The following is a 24,563-nucleotide window of genomic DNA, read 5'->3' as shown; positions in this document are numbered from 1 at the left end:
AAGCATAAGTTTGTAGAATAGATAATCCCTTTTTTAGTTGTGAACCATCCAAAATCTGGAATTTGATTCTGAGCAATAAAATGGTGACAGCGTAGGAGAGAATTACTGTGCGTGAAACTCAGCACCTCCGTACATACCGGTATATTTCTGGAACGTGATTCCTGGAGCAAATCTTCTGAATTCTCAATTTCTAGAAAGCAAAAAAGATTTATGTTTCTAGCCCATGACTCACTATGAACCTAAAAAATAGGTTATAAAGAAAGAACGTTTAGTGGGCAACAGTTTTTCGGGAGTTTATAAAGACATGAATTTTCAGGCCATACAATAAAGGGCCATTCCTTCCTAAGTGATGCTTTCTATATAGTTCTACATAAACACATGCATATATACCTATATAATTCTTTTTTAAAAAAAATGAAAGCTTAGATGTGCATTTTATCACCTCTAGAACCCTCACACTACTCTGTATGAAGAGAGAATAAGGTTGATTGGTATAAAATATTTATACTTGTGAATATTGGTGCAAACAGAAAAACCCATACATCTGCAGTATGGTTTTTATGCTTTCTGTTTTGAATGAAACATAGGGTACCATAAGTGTGCATTTATTAAACTGTATGTAGATCTTCCCAACTTGGTGCTCTGCAAAAATTTTGACTTCAGGGCCCATAGTCCTCAGCCAGCAGGGCTATTGGAGTGGGGAAGGATGCATCACACACATACACACACATTAAAGTACAGACAAGAAAATAATTTTAGACTTAGGGTGAAGAACAGCTTCTGTTTGCATTGAATGTTTTGTTGTGTAAAATGGTAATTTCTATTTTTTTAAAGGAAAAGAAGTCCTATACTTTCTATTAGGGGCCAATTTGCTTTGAAACATGAAAGCCTAAATGTTTATTTAAAAGCGGGGAGGGAGCAGCGCAGAAAAACAGGACTTTTTCAGAAAAACTTTAAAAAACAATGTTATGTATTTAAATAAAATGTTTCGATAAGATGTCTAGAAAGATAGATGTATACAGTATTACACAAGAACGTTTGAGTCGAGCAAAATAAAAGTGTTTTATGGAATGGAAAAATGGGATCGAGTATTTTTCCCCACACTTTTTTGTATTTAAAAACAATAGTTACAAATAACCGCCATTTAGTATGTAGCATGGAACAAAGGTGAATTCATCGCTCTATATCTGAGCTATAAAGTGCCATCAGTAATGTGGTATTCAGATAGTGTGCTAAATCAGCTGTTTATTAAATTTTTATGTCGCCTATCTTACTGTTAACAGCAATTCTTGGCAGCGGTTTGATTCATTTTAGTTTCTTCCATTAACTATGATTCCTTGAGTGTAACTGGATTCACACGTCATGACATTCTCTAAATCAGTGTTTCTCAACCTTGGTGACTTGAAGATATGTGGACTTCAACTGCCAGAATTCCCCAGCCACTTATTTTGGGGACATTCTTGGACAGAATAAATTTGCCTGTCTGAAGTTATTTCTCCTGTCCCACAATAGGTGTGCAAGTTCAATTCCAGGACCCTACATGACACCATCACCACAGAGGAAGCTAATTATCTCTGGATGAAATGAAACTAGGAATAGAATTGATTTAGCTGTGAAACATGAATTATTATCTGCAAATAGTAGAATCTTAGGCTCAGTACTTATTATTCTATCTGTGTCAACATTTCTAGTTAAGCGAGCAAGAATTGTAAAGCTACATTAATAGAATTAGAATAGAATTCGAATAGAATAGAAAATAGGATAGAGTAGGGTAGGATAGAATAGGAATAGAATAGAATAGAATTGAATTCTTTTATTGGCCAAGTGTGATTGGATACAAAAGGAATTTGTCTCCAGTACTTAAGCTCTCAGTGTACATTCAAACAACAGAGTGATAAGTCATAGATCATAAATCATAAGATACAATTGATAAATCATAATATACCAATAGAAAGAAAGTAGTAGGAAAGATGACAGGTGAGGAAGATGAGAAGATGACAAGGATAATAGCAATATAACCTACTACATGGGTAATTTACAATAAAATAGATAAAACATATATAACAAAAATAACAGCATTCTTTAAAAAACAGCCATTAATACGAACAGGAGACAGGCTCTCGCTGGTCTTCCAGGAGAGGTATGGTGAATTGAAGACCCCTCTGCAGAAGGACTATACATTCTGATTATCTAATCACTTTTGGAAATTGCCTATTGATCATTGTAAAGCTATTCAAGACTCTCCAAATGAAAAATCTGAAAAGTCTTCATTAGGTGAGGTTATCTTGAATTAAAAGAAAAACTAGTTACAAGCTTAAGAACTTAAAACGTTTGAAATAAAACATCAAAAGCTAAATAAGGTTTAGATTTTAAAAAGTTATAACTGGATTAAGACAAATTTGAAATATTGACTTTTACTATAAGATTTTGGAATTAACTATAAAAAATGAATAACCTCTTGTGGAAAACAGACTTTTAGCTATTCTGATTACTACAAGTCATAATGAAAAATAGAAACTGAACACTAGAGGGAACTAAAGATTTTAACCACGGAGAGAGAGGAAAACCAGTCGTTTGTCATTTAATAAGGACACAAATATAACAGAAATATTAAAGGAGATCTTAGAAGAATGGACCCATAAATTATTGACTACAATTTCAACTGTCAGTAATTTAATGCCTCCAAAAAGGCATAAGATGATACCATCTTGGGAGTTCTGACATTTCCCCCTCTCTTATTGTGTTGTATTCACATTTTTCCCAATTTCTATTTCATCCATCCCATTTTATTCAAATTCTTCCCATTTTTCATTTTTTAAATCTTCATTTTTGAGGTTTCATGTTTGTTCTTAGGGTTGGGGAGGGAGGGAGGGAGGTTGATGGTCATTGACGGTAATTAAATAAAACTTGTTGTGTTTGATAGAAAACAACTGTTAGAAATTATCAAGTGCTAGCCTGCAGCCTATTTCTTGGCTTTTTATTTCTTTATTATTGTCAGTCGACCTTGAAAGGCAGAACAGCTATCTTCAGCTGGCGATTCTGAGACCGCGTTCCCAAATCATTGGAGGTCACCAGATTTCACATGCTTACAATAGGACGGTAAACGGGATGTTTGCAATAATAAGCTTTAACATTTTCTCAAGAGAGGAGAAACATTCAAATGAAACCCGTAATCAACGCTTTTCGTATGCTTCTATCCGATACAAAGTTTACGTGTTCCTTTTCTTTGACGGATCCGTTAGCCTATCGGCCCTCGTCAAATGACTCGAAAGGCGGTTCCCAATCAGTCCGCTCGCGGAGCATGCCGGAATTCGTAGTCTAGCCTCCAACTCAGCGCTACCGGCAGCGTCGTCTGAAGAACTACAACTCCCGGCGGCGCTCCGCTGTTTCGAAGGAAAAAGCTTTCGGGAGAAGCCAAAGGCAACGGCGGCAGATGTTCAAGACAGCGGAGGACGTGGTTGCCTATCTCGGAGAGCTTTTGAGGGGGCGGCGCTGTTTTCCTACCTCCCACCCCCCAGCCGTTGGTTGCGGGAGACCGGAGACTAGCCGGCGCCGTTAGAAGAGAGGGGGCTTTGCACAAGCGGTCCCTGTACCAGGGAGCCATTGCACGCTCGGATCGCCCTGTAGGTGCAAGGAAGGTGGGCGAGTGGGCGTAGCTGGCAGGTTGGTGGAAGGTTTATATGGCTCCGAGACGTGCGTGTGATTTGAATAGCAGGAATCCGTGCAACCCACGCGTATGCAATGTGCTTCGCTCTGTGGAAGACAAGTGGCGGGGAAATGGGAAAGGCGTAGGAAGCGGTTGTGCAAACTGGGGGAGGTGGCCCGTATTTGAGCTTCGAGCCGAGGCTTGTGCAAAACTCGTGCTCCCCCCTCCCACCATCGTGGGGCCAGGGTGCTTAATTGGGGGATGGGGGAGTGAATTGGGCTTGGCAAAAAAACAAAAAAAACAAAACCGGGTGCCCCGAGGGAGCACTTTCCTGGCTGGGCTTCTGAGGTGGAGCCGAACTGTTCTGAGCAAAGAAAAGCCTCTTTCCTGGCTTGCTTCAGGGATCCTGAGAGGAGATCCCAGGCTCCCCGGTTGGAGCGGTTTTGCATAAATGTGGCGGACTTAAAAGGCAAACAAGAGGGCTGAGAATTGACTTTGCCCTCAGGAAGCAGGTTCCTAAGCGTGACCTGCAGAAATTGGACGTCCTGCAAAAGGTATGGTGTGGGCCAAGCTCCTCCAGCCTAGCAGCCTCCCAATATATCATATAATCAACTTCCCATTATCCCCAGCCAGCATGGGATGACCTAGTGCCGCAGATCTGAAAGTTACTAAGCTTGAAAGGTTTTGTTATCTGAACTGTGAGGTGAAGTTTGGTCCTTGAAGTGGTCATTCTACCACAAAAATTTATTCGGTGAGGATACTGTGGCCTGCAGGGTTCCGTTTTATTAAAAAATAGTTATTCAATCCCATTTCTATAACTGCCCATCTCAACCAGTGAAAATTATGCATAGGTCTGTGTCGTCCCCCAAATATATATATATATATATATTAAACGTGATAATAGAAACCAGTTTCAGCCTTGCCACCATCCATGGTGGGAACCTTTCCCCTTCTCTCTCCCCCGCCCCCCCAATATTTTGAGAAAATAATTAGCTCAGCCTTGTACAGGACTTCCCTTCATTACTCCAAACCACTTATCAGAAAATCCTTTTTACTCAATGTAGGTGATAACATTTTGGATCAATTTAAATATCCCTGTTGTGATAGGGGTATTGGGTTTGTGTGTTGTTACTCCCCATTCAATTTTGGGTTATTTACCTAGCTTTGGGAAGCACTGATCTGGTAGAATTGTGGTCTTGGGCTTGTAAAATGACCCTTTGGCATATGGAAGAAAATAATAGAATGTCTATATTTTTATCTCATGCTCTGTTAATTAATGTATGGAGTATAGATATGTACAAGTATGTCTTATAATGTACATATTAGTACATATATATAATTTATAAATAAAAGCTAAGATACATGCGTGCAGAGTGCAGGCCCAAGGTTTTTTTTAAAAGATTAAAGTCCATAAACAAAAATTTTAGAGACTCCTATTGTGGAAGGATATATATTTTCTTCAGTGCATGTGCTTCCAGCAGGATAGAAGGACTAGTTATTGAAACTTATTATTTCTGACAGCTCATCTGGAAAAAATTAAAGCAATGGAATGTCATGGGGAATGGCTTTCTGAGAACTAAAAGCCAAGAGATAATTTGTATTTTAAAAAAAACCTCTAGTGAGACTTGCTCCATTCATTTAAAGTGAGGAAGCACCCAATGATGGTCAAGCTTGCAAGATTTATTTGCTCTTAGTGAGATCTATCCGGCATTAGTGGATGCTTTATTCAGCAATTCAGTATCAAAACCAAGCCTACCAGTGTAATAATCCCAAATACACTCCTGATGAATCCACTTACATTCTCTACAGAGTGAAGTTTTTACCTGGTTCCTAAATCATACAAATCCATGTTATAAATTACTTGGCCTTGGCTTTTCATATTATGAGAGCTGAGCTATTACGGCTTTGAATGGTAGTTTATAGCTCAGTATTTCTCAACCTTGGCAATATGTGGACTTAAATTCTCAGAATTCCATAGCCAGACATGCTAAAGTTCCCAAGGCTAAGAAACACTGATCATGTATCAATGGTCAAGTCAATTATAGTTTTTTCAGCAAGCCATGATTTAATTATGGTTTAACTATGACTATTTAGGTAATTGGGAGTCAGGAAGTACTTTTTGTTTAATTTGCTGTAACATTTCATACTGTACTTTCATGGCTGAGAGGGTATTTTTGTGCATATCTGTACATTTTTGTGTATCTTTTTATGGGATTATCAAGAGATTTAGCCTGCTAGAAATTTATCATTGTTAAAAAAAAAATGTTTGTTGAAAATAAATCCAGGAGCTTTCATTAAAAGAAGAGACTAATGATACATTTCATTTTTAATTAATTATCTTTGCTGCCTAAGAAAATCAGCTCAGTAGCTATAGAAGTATATCAGCATAAAAATTTATTAAAGCAACAATAAGACAGCAACATTTGAGTAGAAAAAATGTTTTACTAAATTAAAATGGCAACAAATCAGAACTTTTTAGCTGTGGTTGAGTGCCAAGGAGGACATGGATTGCTAATGCACATATTTTTTGTGCAGCTTTGCTTGAAGGAAGTGAAATCAGGAAATGGCAAATCTAAAATGATAACAGCCTGTCAATGTAATAATAGAGCACTGTGAATTGAATATGAAACTTACAGTATGCCATTTGGTGAGGGATGCAACCTAATGATGTAAATTGCCTGGTGTCTAAATGTTAATATAGAGTGATATATCAAATTAGGCACCAATGTCACTATAAAGAAGACAACTTTTTTTAAACTTTCACCTGCTATGTGGTGGAAAAATGGTAATATGCTGAACTCAATAATGTAAAAAGTAAATTTAAAATTAAAGGTAAATGCAGTGATAAATTGTTTAGAAATAGTTTTGGAGAAGAATGTCATGTTAATATGCATACACCTGGCATCTTTTTAAAGCTGGCTGGACCTGAATATTATGTGGTTAAAATTTATTGAGTGCTAAGACGTTCTAGAAAGGCGTAGTAAGAAATTGGAGGAAGATCACAATAGTACAACAGTGAAAGACTTTTTAAAAATTTGTTTATTCAGTGACATTTGTAGGGAGTTACTCTGCCAAACCTTATCCTTCCAGGAAATTTCCAGGCTTGGCTTGCTGATAACTTAAAATTTCATAGAGTGGAAGAAGGCACAAGTACATTAGCCATTCTTGTCCTGCTGCAAACCAGCAGGGAACATTTAGTCAAGGAATAGAAGTAGCAAGCAAACAACAATAACAAATGTGTGTGTGAGGGGAAAATGATCGTGTCATGCTTACGTTCTTGATGTTAAGGAAAAGTGGATACGGTTACGGTACTGGTCTTAGAAACCAGGAGAGTGAGTTCTAATCCTACCTTAGCTATAAAAGCTTGAATGGATGATTTTTGTACCAGTCACCCTCTCTCCACCCAACCCACCTCACATAATTGCTGTGAGGAAAAGGGGAAAAAGAGGAAAGAGCATTATGTATAAACTCCATGAGTTATTTATAAATTAATAAAGGTGGGATTAAAATCAAATAAATGAATTCCAAGAGCTATGATAAGTAGCGTCAAAGAAAAAGCTGATGGGAATAACTCGATATTTTTTGAGAGGGTGGGGGCACAGCCTTTTAAAAAAGGAGATAGGAAAGTTGAATTGCAAATAAGTCAAAAAGCAGAAGAAGCCAGCAATTTATGCACAGTAACTGGAGGGAAGACCTAAAAATTGAAAAACCTGATAGGAGATAGAATATCGTAACCGATAAAAAGTTCATCAGAATTGTAGGTTTATTATCAGAATCACTATAATGTTCAAGGTGAGCTAAATTAGGAACAACAAAAGAGCCTGTTTGGATAGATTCAGAATAAAAGAGAAGTATATCAGCTACTCAGAGAAAATGATAAAATGTTAAGTGATAGCAAATTAAAGGTGGAACTAATCAATATCCATTTCCACCTAATTTCATTTAAGAAAATGCACATTCTACTAAGCATTTCTGAAGAACAGTCTAAATAGGATTCCTTTTGATAGAAATATGGTCTAGGAATATCTATTTTCTTTGAATGAATTAAAATTTACAGAAGTAATAGGATGTAAATGCACTGAAGAAGGTTACTGAAGATCTAGCCAAAGTTTTTTGTATTATCTTTCAGAAATTATGGAATAGTGGAGGGAAGTATTTGTCCCTTCCTTCAGGAAGATGCAGGCAGAATCAGGGAATTATGTATCTATCAATCTGGTATCAATAGCAAATAATATTAGTTTGTGTTTTTATAATATTATTAAACATTACAGTTAAAATGCAAGAACTAATGCAAACTGAAAAAAAGAATTAAATGCAAAAGAGGAAAAATAGACAAGAAAAATAAGAATATAGAAAAGAAAAAAGGAAATACATAAATTATTTCCCTCTTCATCACAAGTATAAACAATTTAATGTGACCAATTTTTATTAAAATACCAACAAATTATCTTTTCTTCCCATATTTCATCTCTTAGTTATATTAAAAAAATTAAAACCTTGTTATCCAGTCCTGTTCAGCAAACACCCATTAAGTGTTAGCAGAGATACCATATCTGCTTTAACCTTGATAAAGCAACTTTGTATTCCTTCCTTTTACTTTTAACAGTCTTGATCTTTATTCCCTTCAAATATTGTCATAGAACTTGGTTTCTTTTCATTTTTATTTCTTTTCTCCTCCTCAGGAAATGTTTCAAAACCTTAAGAAGTCTCTTTTCTAAATCCAGTATAGGAAAGTTATCCAGGACACTCTCTTGGTTTGTTATTTGTATATTCTTTTTAATTATTAAATTATCAGTTGGTTTCTTTTGTATGATAACTCTGGCATCTTTTTCCACACCAATTCTTATAAGCCTGCCTTTTTAAGGTCCATTCTCTTGTCCAGTAAAATTTGTTTCTTTTCCATACCTTCTTTTAGAGGTAGTCTATCCATAATGGGAGACACTTTCAAAATTGACATTTGGGTCCATTGACATTTGGGTCCATTGTTCACAAATATCCTTCAGTTTATGCATTACAGGTGGTTCTTGACTTACGACCACAGTTGAGCCCAAAATTTCTGTTGTTAAGTGAGATAGTTAAGTGAGTTTTGCCCCATTTTACAACATTCTTTGCACTGTTGTGATAGAGAATATGAATGAAGGGTCTTCGGAAAGTACAAATGCCAGAGTAAACAGCTAGCTTAACCACAGAAGTGAATAGAATAACAGGAAAGTACCTGCAACTCCCAAGAACCCATAGCCTAAACACCAGAAGGGGCTTCAGAACAAGGAAAGGGGATTTTGAGCTTCAAAATAGCTGTCGGAGGAAATCGCTAGCTTAGCCATAGGATAGTTACATATAAATTGTGGCAAGCACAATGTAAAGGTTCCGGCCCAAGCAAATCAGAACTCTGAGGCCAGACTCTTCCTCCAAGGACTCCTTTATTGGGTAAATCATATCGGCACACTTGGTTCAGTGGTCACACACCTGATATACTGAAAAATAGGTGGTTTGTCTAAGAAGTGGGTCACAGTAGTAAGCAAAGCGCATGCTTAAAATATTAATTGACATGCCTTTCATGTATAATTTGCTAATTATACTGCACATGTGGTATGGGATGTAGATTTAGGGAGGATCTCAGGAAACAGGGAGGCGGTCAGAAAAGAGTGTTAACCTCACAGTACCTCAGCCAATGAGGAACGAGGATGTATAAAGAAGGGAATAGTTTGAGTTGAAACTGGAGAGAACCAAGCTATGATAGTTTGTTCCCGCTTATTGCAATAAACGAAACAAAAAGGCTTTCATTGTGTCTTGGCTGGTTATTGGTCAGGCAGATTTGTCACTGGTTGCAAAGGAAAGTAGCTGGCAGCACATAACAGGCTTTAAGTTTAATTGAATCTCTGCAGATCAGAGGTTCTGACCAGTTCTGGAGAACCTGTAGCGGACATTTTGAGTAGTTTGGAGAACCGGCAAATACTACCCCTGACTGGCCCCGCCCCCATCTATTCTCTGCCTCCCAAGTCCCAGCTGATCGACTGGCTCTTCTTTTGTTGCCCTGCACAGAAGAATGGAGCTGGAAAGCAAATTAGTGGGGTGGGGAGGGAGTGGATATTTTACAGTATCCTTCCCAAGCCACGCCCACCAAGAACCGGTAGTAAAAAAAATTGAATCCAACCACTGCTGCAGATGTTAAGTTAGTGATACAGTTGTTAAGTGAATGTGTGTGAATTTGCTTATCAGAAGGTCACAGAAGATGATTACATAACCTCCAGACACTGCAACGGTCATAAATATGAGTCCATTGCCAAGCATCTAAATTTTGATCACATGACTATGTGGATGCTGCAATGGTTGTAAGAGTGAAAGATGGTCATAAGTCATTTTTTCAGTGCCATTGTAACCTCTAATGGACATTAAATGAACTGTTGTAAGTCAAGAACTAGCTGTATTTTTTAATTCAAAACAGCATTTTCCCACAGGAAGAATTCTTCTAATTATTTTCAAAAATCTTATTTCAAACCCATCTGGACCTTATAACTTTCCAAAATCAATGTTCTAATCTTTCTCTTGCTATTTTTTTTTTAAAGTCCTTAACCTTGCATTTGAAACTTCTTTTACTTAGGATTGAAGGAAGCTCACCTGAAGCTCATCTGTTTTGCAAAGATTCCTAATAGCTAAAAAGCAATTTGGAAGCAATTTCCAAAATTCATTAGGAAATGAAGCTTGGCGAACATTATGTCCTGAAGTGAATTCAGTTTACAAAAACAAACATTTAAGTCTTTAAATGCCACAAAATGTTTGCTGCATATCTGAGGTACTGCAGAAATAAAACTCAGCATATAACCTAAACATGAGTTCTCATAGACATTAGAATAACTGTTGCATTTCTAATTAAATAAACCTTATTGAAAAAACAGGATAGACTGGAAAGAAGTGAATTGGAAAGATGGAAAGATGCAATTGTAATTATTCTAGACTCTACTGTAGTTCAAATTTTTTCCTTCTTTAACCTGATGTCCTCCAGATATGTTGGAACTGCAGCTGCCAGAATTCCTGACCAACGGTCACAGTGGGCAGAGAATTCTGGGAATTGAAGTCCCAACAAGTGTCAGATTGGTGAGGCTGGACTTCAGTCTCTAAGATTCCATTTCACAGGCAAAGACTTGGAATAATGTAGGTATTTCCTCCCTTTATACCTATTTGGATTTTTAAAAAATGTATACATAAACTGTTTGCTTCATTAGATGCTCTGGAGGACCAACCCCCTTAGGATTTCTGAATATATGATTTGGTCTTAAAGCACTACTGATTTTCTGAATCTTCCTTCTGCTGTCTCTCCTCCTGACAGATTTGGCTGCTACTAGGAGGAGACACTTGCCTCTTTGTTTTCTCTTCATTTTTTTAAAGGCCGCCTTAGAATTGGCACAAGGGGTCTTCTGTCCATCTGCTGAAGGGAGGACTTGTTGCCTGTTCCATAGAACAAGGCCTACGTTACGCAGATTGTGTATCTCTTGGCTAAAGCTAGGGTTAGAGCAAAGGGCTCTAAGTTTTGCAAAAATAATCAAATCATAATGGCTGATATATTCTCCAGACACCAGTAATTATGCACTTGTTGCTTTTTCTATGCTAATACAGATGTGTGCAAATGGCCTTTCATGTTAGCATCTCTTTCAGAATAATTTCCAGCTTGAAAGTAAATCTTCTGTGATGCTGATTTCTGCAGGGGTTGGGATATCTGGGTTGGCAGTTAAGGTGATAGACTTGGTCCAGCGATGGCCAATTGCTGACTCATTGAGAGCTCTTGACAAATCGAACCCTCCTTTTCTATCAGTGCTGAATCTGTGGGAAATGAAGGCCTTAAATCTCTCCCTGGACTTAACGTTTCTTTTCCTCTGTTTTAGATCCAGCTCTTCATGATTTAACACTTTTTGACAAGGCACTTAAAGAAGGAATGGCAGGTAACAGGAGCAGTTCAAATTTTCTTTCTCAAAGCTAAAATTGACTTGGACGACAACTATTTCCCTAGTTCCTGTTGAGCTGTACATGAACATCTTTCCCTTAAAAATGCCTCTACAAAGCTACTTTGTTCATGGCTGCATTGCCTAAAAGTCTTAACACAATTTTGCGCAATTTCTTGCATTCCTGATTATGTTAGGCTGTCTCTTGTGACTTCTTTTATTTGTGTTCCTCAGTAACTCTGTAGGTTTCTTTCAGTATTTATCTTCAGATCGGTTTACTGTGCTGATGACTAAAGTTGCCATTCTCTCTGTTAACTTAGCTGATTTGTACTCTCTTTGTAGAGAAAGTGAACAATTTCCCCCCACTTCCTAAATTTATCCCGCTGAAGCCGTGCTTCTACCAGAACTTCACTGATGAAATCCCAATTGATTACCAGACTCTGGTGAGACGGATCTATCGCTTGTGGATGTGTAAGTTCACCTGTATTGGAAATCTTGTCTACAGCGAAAGTGGAGGAAGGTTAAAAATGCAGCTCGGTATCTTTCTGAGTTTAATCTGGTAGTGGTTTTTGTTTTTTTTTGTCTTTATCTTTAGGTTTCAGTTTTGTTTTTAAATAGTAAGATACCAGTTTTTAGGGATATAGAGTGGAAAGCTAACACAAAACCTAGTGAAAAAAAACTTCCATCCAGACAAATGGCTGATTTCCAGTGATATGGGAAGATAGTTTGCTAAGAGCCAAGATGTGTATCTAACAATCTTGCAAAATATGTGCAAAGCATTGGCAAAAAGATCATAATGCATGAACAATCCCTGCAGATTTCATAGCCCCAAAGTCTGGAAAGATTAGATCAGTCTTTTCTTATCTAGCCTTTCCAGAGATATCGATACTGCTTCTTCCCAAATGCATCTGGCTGGTAAGAAGTTGTAAAAGGCAGGATTACACTAATAAGTGTTAACTGAGTGATTATACGCTATCTAGGAATTGCCACCTCTCAGCACCTCACATTAGATAGATTTTCTCCAGGATAATCTGTCTTCAACCTGGTTCTTTGGGCAACCCCTCAGTACCATAATGAGGTCTCTCCACTTTGCCGTTGGTTGTCATGTCCCTCCACCTTCCTCAGCATTGTGGACTTCTTGCCTAATTTTTCCAAATAAGAGTTAGAAGAAGTGATTTATTGATGACTCATCAGCCAGATGTCCTTGTTTATACCAGTCTTTTCTAGGAACTAAGTGAATCAACAGGAGATGTCTGTTTCCTTCCTGCCCATGGAGGGATTTCCTAAAAATGTGATTGCCAGCAAAGTCTGTTCTAGGAAAGAAGATTAGCTTAAATCTATTCCAACAAAGGGACTACTACTTAAAGAGTTGGTGTTATTGAACTTGGCATTATCACGTTATTTATTTATTTGATTTTTATTCTGACCATCTCCACTACAAGGTGATTTTTGGGGAGCTGATTAGTAATAAAACAACTAGAAATTAAAGTATATTAAAATAGTAAAACTATGTAGGTTAAAATTTTAAAACTATATAAAATCAAAGCTAAGTGATGGACTTGTATAAAGCAAGCATACTTGCCGTGATGGTGCAGCAATTAGAATACAGTGCTGCAGGCTACTTCTGGTGACTGCCAACTGTCATCAGTTCAATTCTCACTGGCTCAAGGTGGACTCAGCCGTCCATCCTTCTGAGGTCAGTAAAATGAGGACCCAGATTGTTGGGAGCAACATGCTGTTTTTAAAAACCATTTAGAGAGTGTTGTGAAGCACTATGAAGCAATATATAAATGCTGTTGCTATACTTGAATCATTGAATTCAAAACAGCCGTGTAGTCTTTTCTTACCAGCCTTTTCTTAGCTGATTGCCTCCTTAGGGAAATCCAAGAAGGCTAGACTTCCAGGGATTCAGAGAGCCAAATCGCAGCTGAAGGGAAAGGCAAGACTGTTGACCGAGGGGAGGGGAGCTGGTGTCAGCTACCCCTCTTTCAGTGCAGGGAATCCAAATTACACTAGCTGGAACTGATAACATGTACTTGAGACAGGTGGCCATGTAAATCCTATAAATAAACGAACAAATAAACAAAAGATCCGGGAGCCTGGATCTGATTTTTCATAATGTGCACTGATGGTTGAGAGTGTATTCTTGTGCATATTTGTACACCTTAGTGCAGGGGTCTCCAACCTTGGCAACTTTAAGAATTGTGGACCTCAACTCCCAGAATTCCTCAGCCAGCAAAGCTCTGGGAGTTGATGTCCGCAATTCTTAAAGTTGCCAAGGTTGGAGACCCCTGCCTTAGTTTCATCTTTTTATAGGATTATCAACAGTCCTTTTTGTCTTTTAGAAATTTACCATCGTTTTAAAAAATTGGTTTGCCAAAAATAAAGATCCGGGAGCCTTTATCAGAAGAAGAGTCTAATTAATTATCTTTGCTGCCTAAGAAAATCAGCTCGGTAGCCAAGAAAGCTTATCAACATCAAAATATATTAAAACAATAACAACACAGCAATATAGGAACAGAAAAATATTTTACTAAGTTAAAAATGATAACAAAGCAGATCATCTCAGCTGTGGTTGATTGCCAAGGAAGCTCTGTCATAAAGATCTTCTGAGAATAGGACTTTATTGTCAAAGTAGTGTTGAGAGAAACAGTCCTTACCATACCTTCAACCTTCACCCTTTTGTGAAATCCAATTCTCCACTAAGCTTTTAAACTCCATATTGTACATCATTGCTTTAAAGCAGTGGTCGCCAACCAGTGGGCCAGGGATTACCGGTGGTCCGTGAGAAAATTTGGTGGTCTGCAGAGAAATGTCACCCCCCAAAGCATCCCCCAAAGCAATTAATCCAGGCTGTGCAAGAACACAAAGCTGCACCGCCCACATGGCCCGCGGGAACACAAGGCTTGTGTCGCTTGCATTGCAAACAACGTGAGGAAGTGGGGGGGGCAAAGGGCGGAGGGGGGGAGCTTGCACCACTTACCTCACGCGCCTGGCCTGGCCTGACCACTGGGCTGTTTCTTTCCGCTTCTTTCTTCTCTGCTTTTGGCTGCACACAAAGAAAGCAGCAGAAGTCTTTCTTTCTCGCCCCCAAACTCTGCCAGAAATGAGTCTTTGGGACGCTGCAAGGCATCCTGCTCCAAGAGGTTGTGCCAGTGTGTCAAGTCTCACAAAGGCTCATTTCTGGTGGGGTTTGGGGGAAAGAAAGAAAGACTTCTGCTGCTTTCCTTGCATGAAGCCAAAAGTCTCTCTCTCTCTCTCCCCCCGAACGATGCTGGAGACGGTATCCTGCAATCCCAAATAAAGATAGATTGGTAGGAAAACGGGGGTGGGGAATTTTCCTACATACTTTTGGGGGGATTTTCCCAGGGTCTCTACTGCTTTCTGCAGAGATCCTGGGAAAACATCAGTAAGCCACTGCCAGTCAAAATTCATATTAATGGTCCCCAGGATTTAAAATTATGAGTTTGGTGATCCCTGAGGTCCCAAAGGTTGGCGACCCCTGCTTTAAAATGCCTTGGATTTTCCCAGTACTTTAAACGTCTCTCCTTTTTTTCTTCCATAGTTTACTGCATCACCTTGTGTGTTAACCTCATTGCTTGTCTGGCTTGGTGGATCGCTAGTGGAGAGGGTGTCAATTTTGGCTTGGCAATTCTTTGGCTCGTCCTCTTCAGCCCCTGTAGTTATGTGTGTTGGTTCCGGCCAGTCTACAAAGCCTTCCGGTAAATTTCACACTGGTCTATTTATCTCTTGTCCTTAAATTTCCAAAATCAGAGCTCCAGCTTTGGTGCTGCAGAATAAAGGAATAGGTTGGAGCGCATTCCTTCATCGTACCCCTCAATCTTAATTGCGATATTTTGATCAAGGAATTGAACACTTTCCATCTGTGGAGAGAATGCAACAATTGGGGCTGTTTAGAGAAAGAAAAAGGCACAGGGAGATAAATTGATGCACAATAAAGTATGACTGAGCAGAGAGATATCTTTTATTCCATTTCTTACATTAGAATTAGAGGCCACCCAAAGGAAATAATTAATAGAATGATTGTCCATTTACAGGTAGTACTTGATTTATGACCACAATTGAGCCCAACATTTCTTTTACTAAGTGAGAGAGTTAAATGAATTTTGCCCCAATTTACAACCTTTCTTGCCACAGTTATTGGGTAAGTTACTGCAGTTGTTAAGTTGGTAACATAATTGTTAGGTGAATCTGGCTTCCCCATTGACTTTGCTTGTCAAAAGGTCATCACATGAACCGTCATAAATCTGAACCAGTTTTATGATAAATATGAACCAGTTGCCAAGCGTCCGAATTTTGATCACATGACCATGGGGATGGCTGCAGTGGTGATCAGTGTGAGAGAAGTCATAAGTCACTCTTTTAGTCTTGCTATAACTTTGAACGGTCACTAAATGAATGGTTGCAAGTCAAGGTATTTACTTGTATACTAAATGTATGTTTCTTCTTCCTCATGCTTCCCCCAGGTCAGACAGCTCTTTTAATTTCATGGCGTTTTTCTTTCTTTTTGGAGGCCAGTTTATCCTGACAATCTTCCAGGCAATTGGTTTCAGTGGGTGGGGAGCATGGTAAGAAAAGCAACTGATTTTTACACATCTTCCATTTCCCCCCCTCATTTTAGGCTTAAAAAAAAAAGTGTATCCACCTATACAATAGAAAACAGTGGTGCTACAGGATCTAATTAGTTTGCTTTAATTGCTTCTTAACATTCTTAACACTTTTAATTTAGATTCGATTTGTCCCCGTTATTAAAGAACCCAGATCTTTAACAAAAAGGCCATTTTTTCCTAGGATAATGTACAACTTTACAGGCATTCTGTTACTGATCAGGTAACGTTGACAATATTGCTATATAGTTGTTGACAATATTGCTATAATAATTTTCTCAACAATTTTATAAATTTAATCAATCAATTAGGGAGCATTTGTACTGTAAAGTATTGTTTTGTTTCTGCTTCTAAGCCAGGCCTGTCAAACTGGTGTCACGCATAGGCCATGCCCACCCTGGCTCCGCAAAGGCAAAAAACCCGTCATAATACGTCAAGTGATGCGATCGAGTTTGACATCCGTGTTCTAAGCCCAAACCTGCTCTAATGCTACATTACATAATGGCAGTACTTGTACTGCACACCAGAACAATTAGACACAAGGACAGTTTTTTCCTGAATGCCATCAGTCTGCTAAACAACTAATGCCCATAATACTGTCAAACTATTTACTAAGACTGTATTTCTATTATTATTCTCATCCTTCCTATTACCTACCTGCTCCCTCTTATGATTATAACCATGTTGCTTGTGTCTTTACGATTTATATTGTTTTATTTATTTCCTAGTATCGTTTGATTGCTTATTTAGTAACCTATGACTATCACTAAGTGTTGTATCTTATGATTCTTGATGAATGTATTTTTTTTTCTTTTTTATGTACACTGAGAGCATATGCACCAAAGACAAATTCCTTGTGTGTCCGAACACACTTGGCCAGTAAAAGAATTCCATTCCATTCCATTCCATTCTATTTTATTGCAAGTGCAGTTCAAGATGCTGGTCACCACTTTTAAAGCCCTACATGGTTCAGTGCCTGGACAATTAAGAAACTACCTTTCTTAGATAGTATCTGCTTCTCTGCCCCAGACAACTATGGAGCACTTATTAAGGGTGCCCACCTCCCGCCCAGAAAGTACAGCTATTGTGGAATAGCTTGGGTCCAGAGGCAAGGTTGGCCTCCATTCCCATGTCCTCTGAAAGCTGAAAACTCTTTTGGAAAAAAATAGTATTTAGGCTATACAGTCCCAGTTCCTTTAAATGTACTTTCTAAGGATTACCCCCCCCCCACAAGCACCTCACAATCTTTGTGGCTGTTCTCTACATTCTTTCCAGTTCTTCAGCATCTTGCATTGTGATGACCCTAAATTTTCTCAGCATTCCAGGAGCAGCCTAACTAGGACGGGATGGAGTGGACTGATCATTTTCCATAACTTTAAAATTATATCTCTGTCAGAGAAGGCTTTTTTTTAGCAGCTGCAGCACATCGCAGCTCAGGCTTCAGCTGCGATCTACCTAGGCACCAAGATCCTTCTCAGATGCTACTGCCAAACTAGGCTTATACCTGTACACAAGTAGTCCTTGACTTACAACCAGGGGTGAGCTGCTACCGGTTCAGCAAACCAGCAAATCCCACCCTTGGGTGGCCCTGCTCACCCTGCCCCTCCCCCACCCAGGAGTCTCCACATGGCCCGTTTTGGATGCCAGGTAAGTGCAGGGCCTTCAGAGCCCGGGGAGGGTGAAAACAGCTCCTCTGCCGTGGTGCAGGAGGCCAACTAGGCCACACCCACCATGGCCATGCCCACCCAGCCACCGGGCAGAGAATCGGTTGCTAATTTTTTTTTTAAACAAGTTTTATTCAGTTTTCCACATTTTCACATCTCTTTTTAGCAAACAGCATCATTACAGGTTTCACATATACATACAAATATGACTATAATTACATATTCAATTTTTGTATTCAATTTCTTACCTTAACAATGCTTTTTATACATTTTCTATTTTATTATATTATTCCAAATGCTTCTCTCATTATTTAATTCACATGTATATTACCTTCATAATTATTATACTTTATACTTTTAACTGTCACATTTGTATATTCCTCTAAAATTCTGATTAATAACACTCCTTCTATAAATTGGTTTCCCCCCTAAAATATCAGTTTAAGTGCGCCATCTCTAAGTTACATATTCATTAATTATCTCCCCTTTTAAATCCCATTAAATGTTTAATATTTTATTACCTAAAACATTCAAATTAAACACCCATTTAAAACTACATAGCATATATAAATCAGATTCTGCATGGTTTCCCCTTTTTAATTTCATAAGGTTTATCTACAGTTTCAGAAAAGAAAAAAGAAAAGAAAAGGACATATTGATCTATTAATTTAATCCTAAACCCTGATGTTAATTCCATTTTAGCTCTCCTCCAATATAATTTCATTTATTTCAGTATATTTAAAATATCTCAATATAATAAACATATTCCATTATTTGTTACAATTATCTCTATACATAAAGGAAAAGAACATTGAATTTCATTATCAAAAAATAGCAGTTCTATTTTCCATCTTTTCAATCTATATGTCCCCATTTCACAACTACAAATATATTTATGTTACCCCCAAGCACCTTGCAGAATCCCCTCTCCAAATATCAATCAGCCATTATCTCTGTCTAATTAAACAATTTTTCCCATTTTTTAGAATTCCCATATTTCTTTATTCCCAAGTCTTGTTTCTTATCCCTTCTTCCCCCTAGTATTTTCCCCTTTATTCTTTCACTCCAGTTTTTATCTCCCTCTCTATAACTCCTTTCTGCCCTTCAAATTTCTGCTGATTCTTTTTCCCTTTTTTAATTTTCCAGATATTTCCCTCTTTATGCAGTTTCCCAAATCTCCAATATTTATTTCCAACTCTTTTCCTCTTTTTTTCCGAAGTTCTTTGTTCTCAATGGTGATTAAAGATGGCCCCTTCTGTGATGTGCTCCACCTCCTCTTCTGTCCTTTGTCTTTGTTGTTCATACTCTGCAATCGCATTTTCAATGAAAACCCAGCATTTCACCTCGTTCTTGTAATATTTATTTTGTGTTTCTAAGTTCCATTTTAATGCCAGAAGAGATATTGCCATTTTACGGCTTTCTAATTAACCATTTAGTCAAAATAGTGTCTTTAAAGTTAATTTCCAACAGTCAGCTTTTATTTTCTTCCTCTCAGGTTTTAATCCTCAATTAATCCAATGCCAAATCCATATCACAATCAACAATTAATCCAAGGGCAGAATCTTCCTTTTTCTTCTTTGTTTCATTGTTTCATTTTTCAAAGTTCTTGTTTTATTGTTTCAATTTTCCTTACAGTTTTAAGAAACAGAGTCTTTAAACAAGTTAGATTTAACTAAGATGGCACTCTTTATTCTGACAAGTCCACACCCCCTCTTTTCTTTTTTCTTCCCAATTATTCAGACCACAATCTTCCAAAAAGGTCAAATCCAATTGATATTAAATTTTCTCTTTAACAATCTATGGTTCAGCTTTATTAGTGCCTACATAGAATCAAAATATACTTATCCAAATTAATTAGATGGTTCCTTCTCCAGCTTCTACCTTTCTTGGTTCAAAGCCCTCTTTCTGTTTGCCACTTTAAGTTCTTTCTTGAAAATTCTTTGAAATGTTAATCCTGGGGGTACCTTCTGTTTAATTATATCGTCCTGTTCCTCCTGTTCGCTTCTTTCTCCTGCACATCTTATTCCAGTCTAATCTTTCCCTTCAGGGTGGCCATTTTAGACCACCGCTTCAGACATCTTTGGGAGGGAGCAAGTGCCAAGCCGGGGAGGGGATTTGCGACACCCCTCTATCCAGCTGACGGTCTCCCCTTTCTCCGCTGCCCCTACAAGGCAGCTTCTGCCCCAAATCTAGTCGATCAGGTCTCTCCGACACTGAAGCACGGACCAAAGCCACGCACAATTGCAGTCAGCAGTCTGTCTTCAGGGAAGCTCAAGACCGGAAGCCATGGTTGCTAAAATTTTTGAAGCCCACCCCTGCTTACAACCACACGTAGTTCAAGACTGTCTCCTCAGGAAAGTCTGTAGAGATTCTCAGTCATCTGTCTCTCTTCAATCTTCAAAAGAAAAAACAACAGAAAGTGCAGTTGCCTCCTGAAAAAGCACCTTTTGGGAAAAACATGATCTGGATAACTGAGCATCTCTACAGACCTTTAGCTATACAATTTGGGATGAACACTTTTCAAATGGTGTGGGGGTAGGAATGGATTTCCAAAGGAAAAAATGCAGACTACAGGAACCAGGAGCACTACTCGGGTGACCCTGAGGACACATAAACCTCTGAATGCTTCAGCAATCCTCTAAAAGAACGCAGATGACCAGTTGTCTACAAGGAATATAAATCCTTCCATTCCTCACTATCCTGTCAGAACTGAAGAAGCTTCTTGGATGAGAAGCGAAAGATCTTCAAAAGAAAAAAACAAAGTCCAGTTGCCTCTTGAAAAAGCATCTTTGGGGTCTCCTCGGGAAAATTTCAAGGCACCTGGGATGATGTCCTCTCTGCCACACCAGAAGCAGTTAAACGGTTAGCTTCCGTAGATATTGAATTGTAACATCTACCCTATTGCAATTCTGTGGTGCCATATTTTGGTAATTTTATCATGGTTTTACTGTAATATTTTATCTCATATATTCTATTGTCAACACAGTTTACATACATTTATTTGCTATAAATGTATGTAATTATTTGCCTTGCCCCAATGAAGCAGGAAAGCGTTTTCTGAAAATTGCAACCCACTTTTCTCTTGGTTTCTTTTAGTGGCTGGATTGCTACCATACGTTTAATTGGCACGAATGTTGGAGCTGGTATAGTCATGCTCTTCCCAACAGTTATGTTCACCTTGTGTGCTGTCGGGATGCTTATATGTCTCATCCGGGTGAGTCAGAGGGCTTGGGTTTTTTTTTTATTTTGCGGTGCATCCTATGCCTCTCCAGGGGTGGGGTGCAAAAGAGCGTCACTCTGAGACTCCATTAAGCACAGGCCATCATATGTGCATCTGTGATGACCCGGGACGTGACACAAAAATAACGAAGTCACAAAAGAAGAATAAATTCCCTTTAATGCCTCCAGCTTGGGCCCCAATGTCTAATTATCCTCGGCTGGATATCAAACTCTTCCAAAAACAGTCTACGAAGGGAGTAAATGCAGTCCGAACCCAAAGTAAAGATAATTAGAAATAAAAAAAAACCAACAGAAACCACACTGAAGTCATTAACACGGCAGGCCAGGATGATAAATTGCAGACTTCCACAAGATAATGCAGCAACCACAGTTGGGAGGATGCCAAAACCTAGATAAGCCTCTATAAAGATAATGCATGCTTTGCTTCCAGCAAGGAGCTGTGTGTAAATGCCCCACTTATATCCTGTTCTCCCAGCTGCAATGAATGAAAGGGATCAGGGCCTTTTTCTCTCCCGTAAGCCACATTGCTCCCTTCTCCGTTCCTCCCTGCGTGCCCTAGGATGAAGAGGGGATGGCCCTGGATCTTCCTCTGAATGCCCAGCCGAACTGTGCCTGTCCCCAGTTTCTTCCACAGCCACTGGAGCCACACTCCCACTCCCTGTCAGCTGCTCAATATCCCCCTCGGAATCAGACTCCAACAAGGGCATGACACTACCATATAATGCTCTAATTCCTGGCTGTCTCCTCCAACTGGCCGGGTGGGCTGAAAATCAAGTCCCAAGGAAAATAAATTATATAAATTGCATTACACATGTCTCCAAGGTCCCTTCCAACTCTTGTTATTCTGTTCCTGTTCTGTTCTATTCATATTCTAAACATGCGATTGGCTTGCTATTTTTTTCCAGGAGCGTTGTTATTTATTTGACACATAACTTTTGAATGTTCCTAAGTACAGTAACTTTTTCTCTGAAAGGAAGCTTAATTAATAACTTTAACAATACATATTGTGATTTAACCAATGTGGACATGAAAGCCAACTGGAACTACAAGGGGGCAATTTAAAAATCACTCTGAGATCTTAGTCCCTGTATCCCAGACTAAACATCACCCCTGCATCCTCACCTCCGATTCCTTCTTTTTTTCTAAGCCAGGTTAAAGGAAAGAAAGTCAATGCTTTGGACAGAAGTGCAAAAAAGATGTCCAACAGATAGACCAGTGGTAGCTAACCTTTTGGGGCTCCTGTGCCAAAATTTGCACATGCATTAGCGCACGCGCACTCACGTGTCAGCAGCCAGAATTTAATGCGTGCCCTCCACGGCCCCTGTGCACAATCCCCCCCGCCACCCCTTTATCTGCACTGCGCCTCACAGCTGATTTTTTAGCTGATTTGAGGCCTTTTTCGGCCTCCCAGGGGCTTGGAAAAAGCCTCCGCAAGGCTTTTCAGGACGAATTATAGGCCCGTTTCATCACTTCTGGTATTACAAGAAGTGACGAAATGGGCATATTCGGCCTGAAAAACCTTGCAGAGGCTTTTTCCAAGCCTCTGGGAGGCCGAAAAGCCTCAAACCAGCTGAAAAATCAGCTGTGAGGCACGCACATGTGCAGTGAGGTAAGTCTTCCTGCGGCTCGCATGCCAGCACAAATGGCTCTAGGTGCCACTTGTGGCATACATGCCATAGGTTTGCCATCACAGAGATAGAGGCTTGATTCCTATTTTCCTTCTTTCTCTTTCCGGTCAGGTTCACCGGATCTACCGTGGCGGAGGTGGAAGCTTTCAGAAAGCCCAGAACGAATGGCAGAGCGGATCATGGAAAGATCCTCCGAGCAGGGAAGCCCAGCACAGCAACTTTTCAGGAAACAGCCTCCCTGAATATCCAACAGTTCCCAATTACGGAAACCCTTGGTCCTGATCCTGGCCTGCTGTTGGGCTGCTCAAGTAGTTTGGTTTGAGTTGTTGCAAGAAACACATTGGGTTCCTCATTTGAAGCTCGCTCTCTCTGTCTCCTTCTTTCCCTCTTTCTCTTTTTCCTTTAGGGGTAGTGCACTTTCTTCCCCTAATCATGGTTTTATTTATAGTTCTCCTTTTATGATGGCAGCAGCTTGTGCCAAGACATGGCTGTTGCCCATAAAATTGGATTAGTCCTATTTTTATTGATAGGAATCCCCTTTTTTTTCTCCCACGTATGTCATTCTTGCCAATGGATGCACAAAGGACTGGTTAAAACTGTCATTTCTATTGACTGCCTCGTTCACCACCAGGTTCCCCTGAAGATTTTGGGAAAGTGGACTTAAACTTTTCTCCGCCCTTTCCCTGTTTTTTTTTGAGCTTGCTTGTGTGCTAATCCTGACTCCCTGTATCTTTGGGGGTCCTGCAGCTCAAGAGATCATTGTGAAAGGAAATGTGTGATAGTGCGAACAGCTTGTTCATGACGACAACTATTTTTTGATGTTTGCTGCTGCCAGAGCAGGAGTTTTGTAACTGAATCCTTCTCCCAGGAAAATAATTCCTAGAAACAGAAAGTTAGTAGCATGATTTAATCTTCTCAATGAACTGCTAGCTTTCCGCAATGGAGAACTGTATTAATTAAGGACGACAAGTCCAAATATGGACCCTGCTCTCCTAAAATAGGATCCATTTTCTGGAAGTTTTGACCTATTAACAGGTCTTCGTTTTGCTTATTTGTTTTGTTTAGAGTGTGTTGCTTTAGGCTCTCTTCCTCCTACTTTGCTGGCTATTAACTTGCTTGCTAAAATAGAAACATTGAAGGTGACTATGACCTGGTCTGAGCCTGTCCCTCTTGGGAAAAAGAAATTTCCCATAATTAAACCACAGACCTTTTTTCATTGCTGGTACTGACAGATCAAATTCTGTTCAGATATTCCACTTTACCTCAGAGCAGAATCTGCAAAGTATCAAGATCCACAATCAGGCCGCTTCTACAAGTATTTTTTTCCTCAGATTTTTGTGTGTGTGTGTGTGTATGTGGGGTGTCCAATAGCTACTGAGCTCAAGGAGCCCTTAGTCTTTCTCAACCTTAGCAACTGTAAGAGGCATGGACTTCAATTCCCAGAATTCCCCAGCCAGCATGGCTGGCTGGGGAATTCTGGGAGTTGAAGTCCATGCCTCTTAAAATTACTGAGGTTGAAAAACATTGCTTTGGCTGGGCCAGTTTGACATTTCAGCAGTTCACATCTCTTCCACAATTTTCCAATGATCTTGGGTCTCCTATGGCTTTGGGGTGCCCTGTTCAGTCAGTGCTCTTCTTCTCACCTGTGTGAGTCTAATTCTGGCATCCTGGGAGGTAAAATCCTCCCCAGAACTTGATCCAGTTCTTTGTCTAAGGATGCTTTTTGGAAGGTACCAGTTATTGTGCTACCTCGGGCCAGTTTTGTCCAATCTGATCCAACACACTGGAGCAGCAGCGCCTTAGTTATGCTGGTGAAGGAT

General features: G+C 39.3%; 1 protein-coding gene across 3 annotated transcripts; it reads left to right on the top strand.

The window, feature by feature from the left end:
• The first annotated feature begins 3,400 nt into the window (after window positions 1–3,400).
• SCAMP4 (secretory carrier membrane protein 4) lies at window positions 3,401–24,354 on the top strand. 3 transcript variants are annotated; one of them, XM_026698974.2, is made up of 7 exons: window positions 3,401–3,623; window positions 11,527–11,583; window positions 11,926–12,054; window positions 15,149–15,305; window positions 16,071–16,172; window positions 20,972–21,089; window positions 22,855–24,354. In XM_026698974.2, exons 2-7 carry the CDS (start codon window positions 11,577–11,579, stop codon window positions 23,023–23,025), a joined length of 684 nt encoding a protein of 227 aa, XP_026554759.1. In that variant the 5' UTR covers window positions 3,401–3,623; window positions 11,527–11,576; the 3' UTR covers window positions 23,026–24,354. The 3 variants fall into 3 exon arrangements, with proteins under 3 accessions (XP_026554759.1, XP_026554758.1, XP_026554757.1); XM_026698973.2 differs by having other exon boundaries at window positions 3,401–3,638; XM_026698972.2 differs by having other exon boundaries at window positions 3,401–3,663.
• Window positions 24,355–24,563: the final 209 nt, after the last annotated feature.

This window comes from Pseudonaja textilis, chromosome 1, assembly GCF_049901715.1.
Source record: "Pseudonaja textilis isolate UNSWEBS1 chromosome 1, rPseTex1.2, whole genome shotgun sequence".
NCBI classification, from domain to species: Eukaryota; Metazoa; Chordata; class Lepidosauria; order Squamata; family Elapidae; genus Pseudonaja; species Pseudonaja textilis.
The sequence above is the reverse complement of the archived record's forward strand: the minus strand, read 5'-3'. Positions and strand labels throughout refer to the sequence as shown.

Bases quoted from the DNA above. Each gene is read 5' to 3' on its own strand.
- SCAMP4 (XM_026698974.2), top strand. The intron at 16,173-20,971 runs GTAAGAAAAGCA...GGTTTCTTTTAG, and splicing joins TTCAGTGGGTGGGGAGCATG to TGGCTGGATTGCTACCATAC. The intron at 21,090-22,854 runs GTGAGTCAGAGG...CTTTCCGGTCAG, and splicing joins TGCTTATATGTCTCATCCGG to GTTCACCGGATCTACCGTGG.